General features: G+C 40.7%; 2 protein-coding genes across 6 annotated transcripts in view; one reads left to right on the forward strand and one right to left on the reverse strand.

The window, feature by feature from the left end:
• The window catches only part of tp53bp1 (tumor protein p53 binding protein, 1), a 23,322-nt gene extending 16,616 nt beyond the window's left edge, over positions 1–6,706 (reverse strand). For 2 of the 5 annotated variants that reach the window (XM_030413653.1, XM_030413650.1), the window contains exons 1-4: positions 6,453–6,706; positions 2,901–3,117; positions 248–420; positions 97–164 (exon numbers count right to left, since the gene is read on the reverse strand). In XM_030413653.1, coding sequence (XP_030269513.1) covers positions 97–164; positions 248–420; positions 2,901–3,080 — 421 coding nt within the window. In that variant the 5' untranslated portion in view covers positions 3,081–3,117; positions 6,453–6,706. Of the gene's footprint in view, positions 1–96; positions 165–247; positions 421–2,900; positions 3,118–3,421; positions 6,417–6,452 lie in introns of those variants that run through there. The other 3 variants (XM_030413652.1, XM_030413654.1, XM_030413651.1) reach the window with 2 other exon arrangements.
• A 5,345-nt stretch (positions 6,707–12,051) lies between these two features.
• The window catches only part of map1aa (microtubule-associated protein 1Aa), a 56,399-nt gene continuing 50,982 nt past the window's right edge, over positions 12,052–17,468 (forward strand). Inside the window, exons 1-2 of the mRNA XM_030414045.1 lie at positions 12,052–12,289; positions 14,171–14,272. Coding sequence (XP_030269905.1) covers positions 12,070–12,289; positions 14,171–14,272 — 322 coding nt within the window. The 5' untranslated portion in view covers positions 12,052–12,069. The remainder of the gene's footprint in view (positions 12,290–14,170; positions 14,273–17,468) is intronic.

Here is a 17,468-nt window from a genome sequence, read left to right on the forward strand (position 1 = left end):
AGACGCACAGATGACGCTATAATCAAGTAATATATGTGGGAATGTTTAATTCTTAACAGGTTCTCTACTGGACGTGGATGTGAGAGGAGCTCCTACCCTCAGATTGAATGCAGTGTGTTGTGGAATCAGCTCCAGACTCCATGTCTGTGTCCTCTGGTGAACACCTGAAAGAACAAGACAACAAGAGTAAAAAACACGTCAGCGCTGTCCGCCATCACTCAGCAGAACTGTCGGGTTCCACACGTACTTCTTCTTGTTCGGAGGAGGGCAGATGTTCAGAACTTGACTCTCCTCCTGGAATGCTGAACTGGGATCAGCAGCCATGAGAATGCCGGGGTCAGCCTGGTTGTTACTCTGGGAGCTCTCTGATTGGCTGTCAGTCTGGGAGTTTCGGCTTCCAAGTGGGGAGGAAATCAGTTCCTAAAAGAAAAAGGGGGAGAGAAAAAATGTTATTACTTTCACAAAGCAACATAAACGAAATAATTCCATTTTTGAAGGGAGTAACAATTCAGGTTCCAGTTAGAGTCCTGATGAGGCGAAAGAGGAAATAATCAGATTTAGACGTTAACAAACAAACTTATCAAAGCAGCTACAGCTAATAAAGAATGAGTGATTCACATTGATTTTAAGGGGTTTCTGGATTTGTCTCAATCACTAATGTAAAAAGAAAATGTCATGGTGAAAGAAAATACCATCAAACCTAAAAGTTAGTTAAACTGTCAACAGACAACTTCTTTGCTTTCATTTGTAATTCTGAAGTAAATACAGATTCTAGAGTGTGAAGGCTGTAGAAAAATCATGCCGTCTGCGTCTGAACTGCTTCCCTATAAACCTCGCCTTCATAATACAATGATAAAAAAAAGGGTGAACTGAGGCACAAAGGAGGCGCGTCTGCCACCGTGCAACCAAAACAGGAAGCGGCATTGTTCTCCCCGGTCACCATCTCCAGGTAACAGCGAACCAACTGTGGAAACTCAATGCTGGAAAAGACCAAGAACCTGTGAAGAAAACGAGGTGAAACGAGAGCGAACGGTCGGCGTTCACTCGATGGAGAGTTCTCCTGTGTTGTGTCAGGGGTGTTTAGCGCTGAGATGAGAGTTTGCAGGTGACCAGGCTGCTAGCAGCATCCATGTTGCTAACGACAGAAACACCACAGGGAAATGCTGAGAGGGTCGCGGGTGGCTGGAGCCGCTCCCAGCTGACACTGGACAAGTCACCAATTCATCACAGGGCAGACAGATAGCGGCAGCATATACAGAAAGTTTTTACACAATTTCTTTACACAATTTTTTACGTAGGCAGGATATTTACAGTTCGACAACAAACGCTATCTTGAGAGAAATCTGACTTGGACTCTACAAAGCTGCACCGATTCAACACTACGGGGCACAAAACACCAGCACAAAGAAGACGAAAAAGAAATAATCACACGAGAATACAGGAAATACAGCACAGATAACAACAACACACCCCGAGGCATCAGTCAGTTGGTCGTTTCACGCTGCTGTACAGCCTCTGTGACCTCTGCTGATTTTAGGCTGTTAAAATTCCAACTGATAAGCACAAAGGAATTCTTGACTGATCGCACCGCTGTGATCTTTATCTCCTGCGTAATGTTCAGAGATCATACTGAGAGCACAGAATATGAGACGGTCTGCAGCCCGTTCACTGAAACAGGAAACTTCACTTTTACCTCACAAATGATCTCAATCATCTTTTTCTGCATTATCATCTCTGAAAGAAAGGTTTTCATATTGGCACATAATGGACAACATGTATGCTGATTCTGATATGATAAGAAAGTTCTGGCTGATAATATCCACCAACCAATGTTTCAGTCAGACTCTGCCGTCATCCAGAATAAAAAAAAACATCACAATGTCTGCCAATTTGTCCAGAGTGTCGGCTGTCTCTTGGCCTCTAATCCAAACCCATCAAGTGACTATGAATAATGGATGGAAGGATGGATGGAAGGATGGATGGAAGGATGGATGGATGGATGGATGTGGCCATCTGTGGACAGACTGTGTGCAAGATGGGATGAAAAAGCCAAAATACATTTACAGAAAAGTGTTTTGCTGACAATTGTGGCTGGAAATGAAGTAGTCAGATGTAACGTCTGTGCTTCTGTACAGTTAAAGTTTGTAATTTGCCTGCTCAGTCGTCCTCCTGGATCCACATACTTCACTTATACGGGATACAATTTACTTGTATCAGATATTCTGTCAATTAGATCTGTAAACTGTGATTTTTGTTGTTGTGTTCAATTGTTTGTTTCCTCAATATAGGAGCTTCTTACTCACTTGAATGAGAAGACAGAGTTCAGTACTGTACAGATATTAAAGCCCACTGAGGCAATGTGACTGTGATTCTGTGCTATATAAATAAAACTGATTTGATAATTGTATGATGTATTTCCAGATTAAGCATGAAAATTAATTTAGCTTATAACAATTATATTATGTTATCAAATATGATGCATTGTTTCAGAGGAAGCTCTAGAAAAAAAAGAGCTGAAACTAGCTCCATTCTAAAAGGCAGCGAAAGCAGTTCATACAATAATAGATCAGTATGGAAATCCTCATTATGTAATCGTATCACAACAACAATAAGGGTCATTTTGTCTGCATAATAAGTACTTTTACTTTCGTTAAGTGCATGCTGCTGTTAATACTTCTGTACTTTCCCTTATCTCTAACTTAGATGCAGGAGTTTCACTTGTACTGGTGCATTTTTCCACTGACGACCTGCAGCAGTTAGCAAGCACGGTGACTTGTTTTGTTGTGTGTCCTCCATAAAACACCTTATTACACAACCTCCATCATCATCATCGACAACAGAATCTATAAAGCAGCCCTGGATGTTGGTATGAACAGATGTGAGATCGGTTTGCAGCCTACCAGAACCGGGCTGCGGGCGGTGGGCTGCAGGCTGGACAGGCGACGGGCCAGAAGAGCTCGGTAGCTGCTCTCGGGATCGTCTTCCAGAGCGACGCTGTCCGGCTGGGAGTCCTCCACGATCAGACACGGGTTCTCGGGCTGAGGCAGGCTGGAGTCCAGTTCACTTCCGCCGGGATCCATGAGGTCAGGCCGAGGGCAGGAGACGAGCTGCTGTTAGCTAGCCAAGCAGGAGAAACACAACGGAGGAAGGCATGTGAGTGTACAGCCGGTTACCTGAAACTAGCCAAGGTGCTAACGAGCTAGCGAAAGTTAAAAGGCTACAAGCTAATGCTCCGCCCAACAACAAAGCCTGGAGTTTCTGCCCACTGAAGAGTGAAAGTGCTCCGAACAAACCTCAGCACACCGCCGGAGCTCAGTACACGAGCCGATAAGTTAATCAAGTCATTGAGATATTAATTTATATGTGTTTTTATCCGGTTATAGGTGATTTCCTCCTGTAAACACACAAACACACCCCTCACCTCAACTCAACTCCGCTCCTCGCGGCAAAACCCCCCAGGAGCGATTTCATTGGTCGAGTTGGACGATGACATCATGTGAAAATGCTCATTAGTTTTATGGTTGCAGGATCTTTTTCCTGAAACTTCTGCCAGGTTGTGTTTTGGTCTATAATTTTATTTAACCTCTTTGTTTTTGTTTGTTTGTTGTTGTAAATATCTCTGTAATATCTGTAATATTTATGTAACCTACATTTGATCTGTATGTGCTGCAGTTGTTTGTCTTTGTTTATTTTTCTTAGTTGCAGGATTTGATATATCTACAAAATAGGTGATACAGTATTTTGTGCTATAATAATAATAAATATATGTATTTATTAACTATATATTCTTTGGCTGATATTTTGTAAAACTGGAAGATGACATGCATTCAATATAATATGCTCAATATTGGCTCTACATATTTGATTGATTAATCATGTGTTTTATATATTTTACAATGATGAATGCACCTTTAATCTGGTTGCTGAAAGATGTTTGTTGACATGTTTTTAAATAAAGGTTTACTATGTCTTGTATTTTATTATATTTCTTCGTAATTCAAACATCAGTATATTGTCATTTTTTACATATATACACTGTGTACGCCTAATAGACCTGCACAGACACATCTGAACCTTTACAGTTATTCATTTTTATACCTGTATTGTATTTGTTTTCTCCTCTTTTGTTTTTTTTTTCTTCTTTCTTCTTGTAAATTGACATGTTTCTATAAACACTTAAAGGGTCACTCCCAATTTCTCATATTAATTTGTTTGCAGGTCTTGTGAATTACAATGCATATATGAAAAAAAGTTACATAAAGTCTTTTGAGGCTCCATTGGAAGCTGCATATAATCTAATAAATTACCTCCAATGTTGTCACTCGGTGACTGAGGTGCATTGTGGGTAACGATGGCACAAGTTTGAAAAAGGAAGAAGAATATGTGCAATGAAAATTTAGATATCTTTGATGCTGCTGTATCAATTTTGTTTCATTGCTTTAAATCCAGACTAGTGAACAGCTTTTAAAAACAAATGGCACCTACATTACCCACAATGCAACTTGATCACTGAGTGACATCACTGGAGCCACAAACTACTTTTTTCCTTCTATGCAGTAGAACTTGCATGTAAAAACACTTGAATGTTTGAACTTGGCACAGTTACCCTTTAAAGCTTCTAAATACTTTGAGCATCACATCTTTTGTCATTTGATATAAATAAAACAAATTGCAAAGTGATTTTCATTTATTTCCATCATATTTCACTCCAGCCCCTTGGCTCCCTCAGTATTAACACCCTTCCCACTATACTGTCTTGTATTTTAAAGATGCCTCAATGTGTTGACATGTAAGACACTTTCCACTCTGTAAAGGCAAATCACATGAAAGAGGGAAATCTAGGCCGTTGCGTCCCTCACTGGGATCTCAGAGACCTTCAGAGCACCTTGAGGGGCTTTCAGGGACTCCAGCAAAAATGAGATATAGGTTGACTTTCACAATCACTTCCCTCAGCTGAGACTCACTGAGGTGTTTTATCACAGATTTCTTCCTCCCTGCTGTTACCTTCCCTCCTCCTGCTATCTAATTTCACATTTTAATCATCTCTGAGGCAAGTTTCAAACAAAGACGAGGGGGGAACTTAGAACTCAATCATGTTGGTTTAAGGTGCAGTCGATGTGCATCTGAGCCATTCTTCATATTAAAGAGCACAAAGACTGAATTACCGGTTCAGAGCAGGTCTATCTGCCTCATCCCTCACAGTTTAAGCACCCTCTTCTTCTCTCCTGGAAAGTGTGATAACTGCGTTCATAACAGATACGAATCTCTATCCGAGAGACTGTGGGGATTTTAAAACATTAAAATTAGACGCATGCTGTAATGAGCTTTTAATGGCGTGATGCTCACAGTTTAGAGGATTAACAGGCGGTCTTTCAAATATTAACATCACTTTGTCATCCTCATTTGACAGCCTCAGTTTCCATGGAGACGCCACATTTCCTGTTACAGCAGCAGTCTATGCAAATGCAGATCACAGAGAAATTGGCAGAGAAAGTATAAAGCAGCAATCATTGGACTGATTAAGGCTGCCGGGGGGGCCGAGCAACACAGCCGAGACACCGAGGGGGTGAACTCACACTGACACTGGAGAAGAAAATCACAGGTTGGATTGTCTCCTCACTCCAGAGCCACCGTGTTCCAGAGATAAGAAGACCCTGAACAGGAGTCATTAAAGCACAAATGCTTATTAATACATGTTCGAAGGGCTTTTGAAGGATGCTTCAAGGCATCAGATGATGAAACACCACAGTGCTGAAACACCACCAGGCAGCATGAGGTCATTTGAAATCACTACACGCAGTCAACAACTTCTTATTTCATTATCTTCTGCAGGTTTTCACAGAATTCAAATCTGCCAGATTTCAGCTGACAGAGGCTCGTCTCTGTGTGCAGCCTCTGGGTCTTTATCTGTCCTGCCCCAAGTCAGCTGAAGGTGTTCCCTGCCAGACAGCAGCCATGGGGCCCGGCCACAGCTCTGCCTCACAGGGAAGCAGCAGCATCAGCAGCAGGGATGATACTGAGCAGCATTTCAATTTGAGCACACTGAGCTGGAGACATCCTGGCTGGGAACAATGCAATAATGAACACCTGCTCCTGCTAAATGAGCACTCTGCTTCTTCCACCCTGACAACAAAAGGATTGGGAAACATAATTCCCAGCTTCCCTCTCGGCTGCATGCTGCCATCAGCCCCCTGCAAGCCGGGCTCCACCGGCTGGCACCGCAAAGTTCAGCGTAACGTCGTCATTTCTGCAGGTCGGGCTGACACCCACATTAAGAAATGCGCAGCCACTACCCAAAATGTCTAATCTGAGCTTCCTCTGCTGGCTGACAGACACAGAAAAAAACCCCAGGCTGTAATCATCCGCCGCTCCGCGTCCTCCTCACCATCACCAGCTGCTCTCATTTCAACCGCAATGCAAAAAGAAACATAAAGAGTTTTTGTTTTTTTTACCTTAGGAATCAATACGTCAGCTCTCGCGTCTTCCAATTTGTTTCACCGTCCCGTCGGTTGCAATAATAACGCGTCCAACATCGCTCAGTCCTCCCTTGCCTCTGTTTTGCTGAGAGTCAGGGTGTGGAGTACACACGCATGGCACGTAAAGATGCAAAGGCATTTTTTAATGTAGATCCCATGCTCGTTTCCTCTGGAGTCACACACAGCCGCTTCACTCAGACGATGATCAGCATCATTAGATTCTTTTAGAGATGCTGAATTATTATTATTATTTTTTTAAATTTGGTTACCACAGTGTACTTTAAAACAACTTTTCAAATAAAGCTGACAACAAACAATCCAATTTGTTTTCAGTGTTTAAATGTGATTAGATTTAAATGTATGTTCGGTTGTTGCAGTTGTCTAATGGATCATTCAGTTTTGTCAGGAGCTGTAACATTTATTCAGCGGTGGAAACCTTTGCAAATCATCCAAACCTACTCCATTGGACTGGAGCATGGAAATGTATCTGTGGGGAAACAAAGAAATAGTGCCAGACAGACCAGAATAAAATCCTTTTGTTAGCATGTTTTTAGACCAAACTGAGGATTTTCAGATTGAATATATAGTTTGTACAATTCAAAAGGTTTCAAACGTTTATTTATCACCATTTTACAATGCCAGGTTTGTAAAATGAAATGCAAGTTGTAGTTCCTTCATGCTACAACAGATAAAATATATTTCATGGTGGATGTTGACGATCAATCGAGGAGTCTTACAGCCTGGGGAGTGAAGCTGCTTTGTAGTCTGGAGGTACAGCAGCAGATACTTCTGTATCTATTACAAGGTACAAAATAAATGTATTGCCATTTTTTTTCTTTTCTTTTTTAAATCACAAGGATTTAAAAAATAAAACAATGTTTGGATGCTCTGAGTGCTCTATTTGGGAAAATGGAGTGTTGTTGATGAATTGAGGAGTCTTACAGCCTGGGGAGTGAAGCTGCTGTGTAGTCTGGAGGGAGGAGTGAAGCTGCTTTGTAGTCTGGAGGTACAGCAGCAGATACTTCTGTATCAATTACAAGGTACAAAGTAAATGAATTGTCATTTTTTTAAACCACAAGGATTTTATAAACAAAACAATGTTTGAGTGCTCTGAGTCCTGCTACATCTATCTGGGGAAATGGAGTGTTGATGATGAATTGAGGAGTCTTACAGCCTGAGGAGTAAAGCTGCTGTGTAGTCTGGAGGTACAGCAGCATCGCTTACTAAGTACAAGGTACATTTATTGTCTTTTTTATCACAAGTATTTATAAAAGTGTCCTCCTACATCCATTTTAAATAATGGACCATCGATGATGAGCTCAGGAGTCTCACAGTCTGAGGAGTAAAGCTGCTGTGTAGTCTGGAGGTACAGCAGCATCGCTTACTAAGTACGAGGTACATTTATTGTCTTTTTTATCACAAGTATTTATAAAAGTGTCCTCCTACATCCATTTTAAATAATAGACAATCAATGATGAGTTCAGGAGTCTCACAACTTGAGGAGTGAAGCTGCTCTGTAGTCTGGTGGTGGGGTAGTGGATACTTCTGTATCTTTTGGCAGATGGCAGCAGGGCGAACAGACTGTTGCTGGGTTGGTGTTGTCTCTTTGTATCCATTGGACTCTGTGCAGACATCTCACTTAACTGATGTCACTAATGCTCTGTAGATGGTACCAGTGATGTTCAGATGGTTTTGATCACCTGCTGTCAAGCCTGCTCCTCTGTAAAAGCTGACCAGAATTAAGCTTTCTTAAGTTACCGTAGGAAGTAGAGCCTGTTCTGTGTCTCTCTCTTTTACCAAAAATTCATTATAGCTGCTAAAACTGCTGTTGTTGTCCTCACTTTAGTTAACTTCTTGTCCATTTTGCACCACACATGACTCCTTTGCCTATTACTTCTCTTCAACTGGTTTTCTTTGCTTGACATATTTGGTAGTATAACTGGGCACCAGAAGCTTTCCCTGTTCTGCCATTACCAGTAAACAGGAAGATCCTGCTCTCTGTGTTCACGAGCAGACAGGACTGCCTCTTTATGATGTTCTCTGTCCTGATTGGATAAACTGGCCAGGGATACCAGGAATTGTCTCTTCTCTTTTGCATGAACAGAAAGAGGAGAGACATGGGTTACTGACCAAACACTCAGAGCTCTTTAACACTGATTTTAATAAGAAAATAAATAAATGAATTAATAAATTCTTTCTTTCTTTCTAAGCTGGGACTGTGGACCATCACCACATGTTAATACAACATGCATAAAGATTCTCTAGTGTCTGTATTCGCGTCATTAAATGAAGCTTAATACATTTGTCTATTTTGTCTTTTGTCTTTTATTAGTTCACTTTTCAAAAAGTTAGCCTCATTTTCTTTGTCTATGTAGCTCTAATTTCTCTGTCATATGATTCTAAAACTAAATGTATCACAAGAACTTCCTTCATCTTTAATCTATTACAACATTTCCTCTGCATCTAAAAAGGACATTGATTTAATTCCCAGTCAAATTGTTCGAAATTCATGAAATAATGTATTTGTATGTGGGCTCTTGGGTTGGAAACACTTGAGAGGTAATAAAAGCAGCTCTGTTGTAGCTCTCTCTCCTCCCAGCAGATGTCAGTGGACACTCTGGAGTGTCTGAAACCAGAGTGCTGACTCACTGCTGCCAACACACAACTTCCTGAGGAGAGAATTAAACAGAAAGGAGACAAATTAAACCCCACGGTGATCCATCAGCAGGGCAGGAGGTGTCAGCGCCAAACAGACAGCAGGAGCACGGCCTCCGAACATTCATGTGAGGAGAAACCTGTGATGACGAGGAGAGAGAGGAGGATCACTGACCATCCACTGATAAATAAAGTATTATTTTTAATACAGCAACAGCATTTTCTTTAACTAATCATGCACACACACTAGTTCTACTTTATTTGGCACACCAAGCTAAAGGTAATCAATACAAACAGTCCACTTCCTGGTATAAAACCCATCATATCACTCTGTAACCTGACTATTAGACTCACAAGATGACACTAATGACACCAAGATGACTGTAATCTGAAACCTATTTTTAAATGCCCACATGGTTACGCTCCTTCATCAGGACTCCGGTTGACTCAACACGCGGGCCTCAATAAATGGAAACTTTTGCATTTCATTGGACTCTCTGAGCAAAACGTACTGGCTTCCCACCAAGTTTATAACTTAATACTGCATTTCTATACCTGTATTGTATTGTGTTTGTCTTTTTTTCTTTGTACTTTTAATTTTCACATCCGTGGACATGTGTTGTTTATAAGTATGTTGCTATGAACATTTAAAGGGTTACTCCAACAATTCTATTGCATATGTACGTGGCTAAAGGAAAACCTTGTCATTGCAGTTGTTGAGAAAGCAGATTGGAATTTGGTTTTATTATCATCATTTTCTGTGTGTGTGTTAGAGTAGCCATTGTCATTGGTAGGGTCATTGTTTAGTTTTCATGCGGTTCTTTTTGTTTCGTCCTATTGATTTGTTTTTATTGATCGTATTGATTGTAAGGTATTTGGTTTGCTATAATTGATCCATGTCTTCTGTAACCCGTGCAGCGGTGATGGTCTCCACCCTTTCAGCAGCATCGTTACGACACTTGTGCTGTGAAGTGCTCCTGCTAAATGAACAATAAATAAATAAAAAATAATGTGAAAAAAGTTGTCTAAAGCCTTTTGTGGCTCCAGAGGAAGCTGTATGTAATCTGATGAATTGCATCTAGTGATGTCACTCAGTGGTTAAGTTGCATTGTGGGTAATGTAGGCAACAGATATAGAAAATAATGAATCCATCAGTGTAACCAATGCAGTTTTTTTTTACTAAGTCTTCAGAACTTCCCTACTTTAGGCCAAAGGTGAAATGTCCCAGTTGCTTTTTGAGCTTGTTCAGCGTACTGTCTGCTGAGTCGGGCTGGTTAGAACAGCTGTCCTGATAACAAAGTCTTTGTCTCGGTGCAACCAGACCAATAGATGTGATGAGCTCGGCCTCAGACTCTTGTAGTCAGACAGTCTCCTATTAGAATGTGTTACATGTGACCTGAGGATCACTCAACATGAATAGGATAATGTAAAAAATGTGTAGATTAACTTTATTTGGACAGTCTCGTAGGTCTGATACGGGTCAAATACTCCTCATTCAAGCCTCCTGAACCTTCTTCAGTAATGAGTTGAGCCAGTTCTCAGGAATTCCTTCCATACCCTGCAAGAGAAAAGTTGTTTCGATCCAGTAACAAAGATAAAACCAACGCAGGGTCAAAACACCCCACTGGTACTGAGAGAAGTTCATCCACTAGGGGTGTGCCAAAATATCGATACTACGATATATTGCGATATTTCGTCTTGAGGTAAGTTATTGATACACTGGTGCCAAATATCGATATTTAAAAAATTATTATTTTTTTTTTGGGCCCACCACCACCACCCCTCTTCGGAGGACAGCTTTATCTTTATTCAAACATAGGTATACAACCAAATAAAATTCAAAAAAATGGTTTAAGTAGCTCTGAAACCCACACATATAGATATTTAATGATAGTTGTAGTCAGTGTGTGTGTTAAGAAGAGACACTGTGCAATATACTCTTTGTTTACTTGGCTGTCATTCATGTGAAATTGATTGACAATGTTTTGTAATTCCTGTGAAATGGATTCAGTGCAGTCAATAAATTCTGAATTTCTTCAGGGACACAGATATCGTGGATGAAATTCCTTGCAATATATCGATTATCGCAGAATCGCTGTATCGTGATATTATCGTTATCGTGGGCAAAATATCGTGATAGTATCATATCGCGAGGTACCTGGTGATACCCAGCCCTATCATCCACCCTGGGTAAAGTTTTACCCTCGTGTTGTTAAGTGTGTATTTTTCATTAGAATTGCATCACCCACGTGTTGTCAATATAATGCCAACCTTCACCTTTTGTGCGGCAGAATGAGCTCATTCAAATGTCTTATTAAGCCTAAAATAATATTTTTTCTGTGCAGAGTTGGAGCCTTTGTTGTCAGCGTGGTCTCTGCACAGCTGAAGCCTTGTTGTGCTCGCAATGTGAACAAAGAGGTGTCAGTTTAGTATCCAAAGCACATTGCCTGGTACTCGCAGTGACACTGATATAAATAGAAGCTTTGTGTGGCACAAATGTCTTATTTTCAGTCCCTTTTGTCTGGAAGGGTCTGACAAAATCCGAGCAGCACCAGGGATACTGTAAGTGGCATTGATTACACTGAACAACCCAGAAAATCATGCTGGAGACAAATGTGTGCAGTCAGAACTCATTGTTGTTTTATAAATGTTGCATGAGCACGTAAGTTGATTATATTCACTTTGGGAACTATGTCGTCAATAAGTCCTGATTAATATGAAATGTTATCTACAGTGAGCTTCAGCGGTGTCATATAAGAAATACGATCAACATAAATTCTCATATCCCTCTTTTCCTTTCGTCCAATGAGATTCTGTGACGTCAAATAGCCACATAACCTGCGATCCAATCAAAGAATTCACCATCCGAAGAGCCACACCCACCGGTCCTCCCCGCTCGTCCTGCACTGTCATGGTGCTCGCTCCGGATGCAGTTGTCATGGAGATGGAAAAGGGCTCAGCGTCCACTGGTGGCACTGTTACCATGGAAATCCCCATCTCAGCAGCGGAGCGAGCAGAGCCGGAGGAGTCTGTTCAGCACCATGGACAGCACACGACGGGAGCTGCATCCCAGAACAGAAACTATCGCATGCTGATTGTGATCGGAGAGATTTCCACCGGCCATCACCTGGACGCCGCCAGGAAGCAGATCACACAAGGTAAGTCACCAGAGGAGCGGTCAGACGACCTGCTGCAGCAGGCTGACCGCAGTGAGGAGGTGATGTGTGTGAGCCCGACGCAGCTCAGTGTTCTGTAACCTGATGTTAAACTCTCACTGTATTTTCATTTGGGGACATACGAACAGTCAGTCTGTCATTATTTAAGAAAAAGAAAAATGAGAAGGACTCTCTGAGATTCTCATATTGTCAGTAAAGAGAATCAGATTTCATATTTCCTGTTGAGTAGTTGAATTGTTCTCATCCTGTACTGACGTAAAAGTGCAAATACAGTCGTCTGTACATACTACAGCGCAGATTAAAAGTAATTAAAAATGTTGAATGTTACGTGAAAGTCAAGTAACAGCAGAACACGGTGTTAATGGGACTTTATTAAATGAACTGTATTGTGGATTAATACATGATTAATATCATGATTAATACATGTAAGCAGCAATTAAATGTTAGTTGTTACTGTAGGTTTGTTAAACACTACTGGGTTTATGATACTGCATCATATTTTCCAAACTCATCAGGTAAAAATCTTCATTAGAAAGGTAAAAATAAGTTTCCAGTTGTAAAACGTGTAAAATGTAAAATCTCAAATAGAGTACACACACTTGAGATTATATTGCGTTCCATCTCAGTAGCTATATGAAAGTTCATCAGAATATATTTGAAGATCTGTAAAGTTTTTATCTTTTGCAGTAAATCCTCAATGTTTGTAAAATATTACTGATTATTATATAATCATTTAGAGTGTGTCAGGAAAGTGCTTCTGTTTCTTATTACCGGTTCAGTGCGTCTCATCCTTTAATGAATTAGAAATACAAATACCACGTCTAAAAATACTCCAGCGGAGAAAAAAGTCCTGAATTCAAAATGTTGAATAAGTAAAAGTAAAGTATCACTGCAAAGTTCTTAATATGTCAAAGTAAAAGTACAAACTATGCCTCATATTTCAGTTCGATATTAAACTACATATCGTCTATTATTCTGCATTATATATGTAAACGGCATTTAAATGTTGTAGTTTGTCACTGAAGGTCAACGAAAATTTCACGTGTTGATTAAGTAAAGTACCATTTAAGTATGATACATTTAAGCAGCATGTGATGTTGTAGTTTGTCAATGTAGATACTTTATACACTGCTGGGTAGTTTAACAATAATTATAACGAGTCACATCAAACGATTTGCATGTTGCAGTCGTTATCTATGAAAGTTGCTTGTACGAATACGTTTCAAACAAATGCAATAGAGTAAAATGTACAATATCTAAAAACTACAGTTGCGTAACGACTACCAGGACCTGACATTAGATGTACGGGACTCGTGTCAGCACGTCTGTAGGTGTAAAAACAGATTCACAGAATATCTCTGGAGATCTGTAAAGTTGAATCTTTTGGACAGTAAGTCCTAAAAACTTTCAAGATGTGGGAGGAATGTGTTAAAATACCAACTAACAACTTCAGCTTCTGATTTATCTTCTTAACAACAACACGATGTCTTTAAATACTCTGCAGTCAGTGTTTGAGTTACATGTTGACAATCCAGATCCAGTCTAAATACATTGTGTTACCTCAACATTATCCTACTATGAAATATATTTCTATAATGTACTGTGCGAGGGGTGATTGATAAGTTCATGGTCTAAGGTAGAAGGAGTCAGCTTCAGAAAGGCGAGCACATTTATTTTCATGCTCCTACATTCACACACTCAGTCCAGCAGTTGTGACCTCCAGAAAGTTGTGCACAGCAGCGACGACCTCATTGTTACTGTCAAAATGGCGACCTCTGAGCTTCCTCTTCATCTTGGGGAAGAGTTCAAATTCCTGGATGGTCACGGTGACGGTCATCATTCACACGTCTCTCTCTTTAACAGCTTTGCGATCTTGGAACGTCGATCTGAGCGTTTGTGACCTGAACAAGGAGCTGCAGCTGTTTGAGGCCAGACACACCGCTCAGTTCTCTTCACAGGTCAAAGGTCAGTCTGAATTCTTTTAAATCACAAACTGTACAGAAACATCAGAGGAACATGTGCGTCCTCACTGCGCTGCATAATCATATAACTACGATGTTGTTTATCCCTGGAATTAAAACAAATCTTGGTAATCTGATCAGAGGGGGACAGCTCTCTCTAGTGACCGCTTGTGATCAGAGCTACTACAAGCTAATAGACATCTACATCTGTGGGACACAAAGATAGAACAACTTAAAGGATAACATGCCGAATTAACAAGAAGGCACAAATGATTCATAATTCATCTATGACATTGTTTTACAAAGTTTCTAAACGTCCTCTGACTTCAACAAATCACAAAATTGAGCAATTTTATAAGGGAGTCTGGGGAAATTCTCTCTGGGAACTAATCAGGTGCTGATTGATGAGGCCACATTCCCCAGTACAAAATCTGGAAATGTGCATTATGTAGTTTTCAGGAAGACAATTTAATCAGAAGAGAAATAAACTCTTTGTTTTCATGACTGAGAAAACAAACTGACTATAAAAGAGAACACAATTTATACTGTTTTACTTCATCAGTGTTCTGGGAACGGCTGGTTTATTCACTCGTGGAAAAAAATCTATATTTTTGAGTTTGTATTATTACCTCATAAATATGGCAAATATTGAAATTCTGAGTTTGAATTTCTTCTAGTACACAGTTCCCGTTATACAGAACTATAAACATCCGCTTCAGTGAGCGATTATCTCTTTTTGTTGGTCGGAGACAATCACCAGCTCTGAGTTGTGATGGTATCAGAGTGCAGCTGGAGGTATTTAACGCTCGTCATCTGATCACTCATGTGTTCCTACAGTGTGCAGATCAGATTCAGTCTGATCCTGATGACAACACGTCCTTTCTTCTCTGCATCTCCTTTGTCCTCTGTCTCCTCACATGCATGAGACTCTTTGCAGGGATAAGAGGCTAAAAAGCAGCCTGTATTGATCAGGCTCACATATGCAGACTGCATGTCAGAATGGGAATCAATAAGAGCTGAGAGTGAGAGTGAAATCTATCTGCAGGGGGAATGTAAGATCAGGTGAATGGAGCCAGTGTTGTGAATGTGGCTGCTCTCCGGGTCACTCGTATTTACAAAGCGAGCGCTTGTGTCGAGCGCATTCATAATAAGTATTCAGCGTTTACTGTAGCTTAGCGAGGTCAAACAAGCAGCTGGGAAGAGAAGATGCACGGGCTGAATAAGTGGAGCCGAGCGTTCGCAGAGCGGCGATTAAAAAGAAAGCAGTTTAGATCTCAGTGCATCTTCCCTCCCACACACTTCTGTGGCGGCTGGTGTTACGTAAAGAGCAGAAATAAGCACACCTGTTGGTTAACATCACTGCTGTCAAACAAACAAACAAACAGCGTCCAACCATCAGGATCAAACGCATCTTCAGAGGAATCATCTTAAAACTGCAGTGACTTATGAGAGACACGTTTAAAAAAGAATGGCCAAAAATCAAGCAACAAATTAAATTAAAGCCTGGGTTAATCCCCACAAAATGCTGGATCCTACATTTCCCATAATGCAACAGATCAAAGCATCATTTTCAAAATCTGTGCCTCCCTCCAGAGATATACAGGACATTAAACAAGTGCTTTTAAAAACGTATAAACTAGAAATAAAATAGTGGAATACATGTCACAGGATTATGTAATTAGGATACATAAACAGGTAACTGTTTTCCGTTAAAGATGTTATTAGATAACAGATACATTCAGTTATATTTACATTAAATAACCGTCCTCTGTGTTTTATTTCTGTAGTCCTTACTTGCATTTGTTTGGTGTCGAGTTAGAACGAAAGTAAATGAAAGTATTCAAGTTAAATTAATGAAAATTTACATTTCTCTGTTGTCTCAACAATTTGCGTACGCTCTGTTTCGGTTCTAGCAGCAGGAAAATGTCAACGCCTGCCTTAAATTACTTGTTTTGGTCACCACAAAAATGTCCCGAGATGGTCCAACTTCACGGTCCAACTCCTGGTTCTGCGTGCCACATAGGCTGGAAGTGTGGTTATACAGTTAGCCTGCACCTTGTACGTAGGAGACAGTCAAAGTATGAAGCTGGAGCCGAGATTTTATTAGCTGAGCTTAACAGACAGACTGGAAGCAGCGCGGCTCTCTTATTCATTTACACAGACTGAGCTTATTGGCTGCAGTGCGTGCAGACAGTTCACCCCGAACACTCCCGTCTCATCTAACTCTCTGTATTAAACATGCAGATGTAGTTCAGAAAATGTTGAACTATCCCTTTAAACTGGACCGTGTCTGACTTGGGAGCATAATCTGCACACTCTCAAGTTTCCTCGGAGTTCAAATTTTTGTCTCTGGTGGCTTCAGGTTATTTCACTCCCCTCAGATCGACTCGGCGCTGCATAATTGCACATTACGTCATCGTCTCACTATCACAATCAGCTCACACCACACTCCAACACATCGCCGACATGTTTTCTCTGCGTATCAGTTCAGTTCACTTGGAATATTTAACGGCTTCGTCACCTTTCTGCCATCTTTGATGCAGCAGCCATCAGAGTGTGTCTGTGTTTCCTCTCCTTGCTGTTTTCTACATGCATGAATAATTCATCCCTCTCCATTAATTATCCTTTTTTCTATTTTTGTTTTGAAACATTCTCTTACTCTCCTTCTGTCTCACCTCTGTCACACTCATCCTGTCTCTCTGCTGTCTGATTTCCTCTCCTCCCTGTCAGTCAGCACACTCTTTTTATTTATTCCTTCTCTCCGTCCTGATGTGGTGATTCCACTGAAGCAGAGAAAAAAGAGGCTCAGTCGCAGCTCTGAGCAGACGTGCTGAAGGGCAGAATGTTTCTGCTGTTGGTCGAGTTTACCCTGCTACAGCCACACGTTCATACCCAATTATAGCTCGTAATCGAGTGACATGTGGCTCTTTTAAATTGCTTTTTATGTGTTAATGTGTTATAACTGTATTAAACACAGGAGTCAGACTCGATGCAACAAGTAAAGATGGTGTAGGCCCTGTCGTGGAAATTCTCCTTTGAGTAGAGAGTGCTAAATCTCCGAAGAATTGCAGATCTCAGCGTATGAATCAGATGTCATTTAATACACGCAGCGTGGAGAGAAGGCAAAAGCATTCTCTCACGAACTCTAAATTGTTACCCCTTAAGTACAGAACAGAGAGGAGGTTACCTTCATTTACAAC

The sequence above is a fragment of the Sparus aurata genome, chromosome 4 (assembly GCF_900880675.1).
Source record: "Sparus aurata chromosome 4, fSpaAur1.1, whole genome shotgun sequence".
Lineage (NCBI taxonomy): Eukaryota > Metazoa > Chordata > Actinopteri > Spariformes > Sparidae > Sparus > Sparus aurata.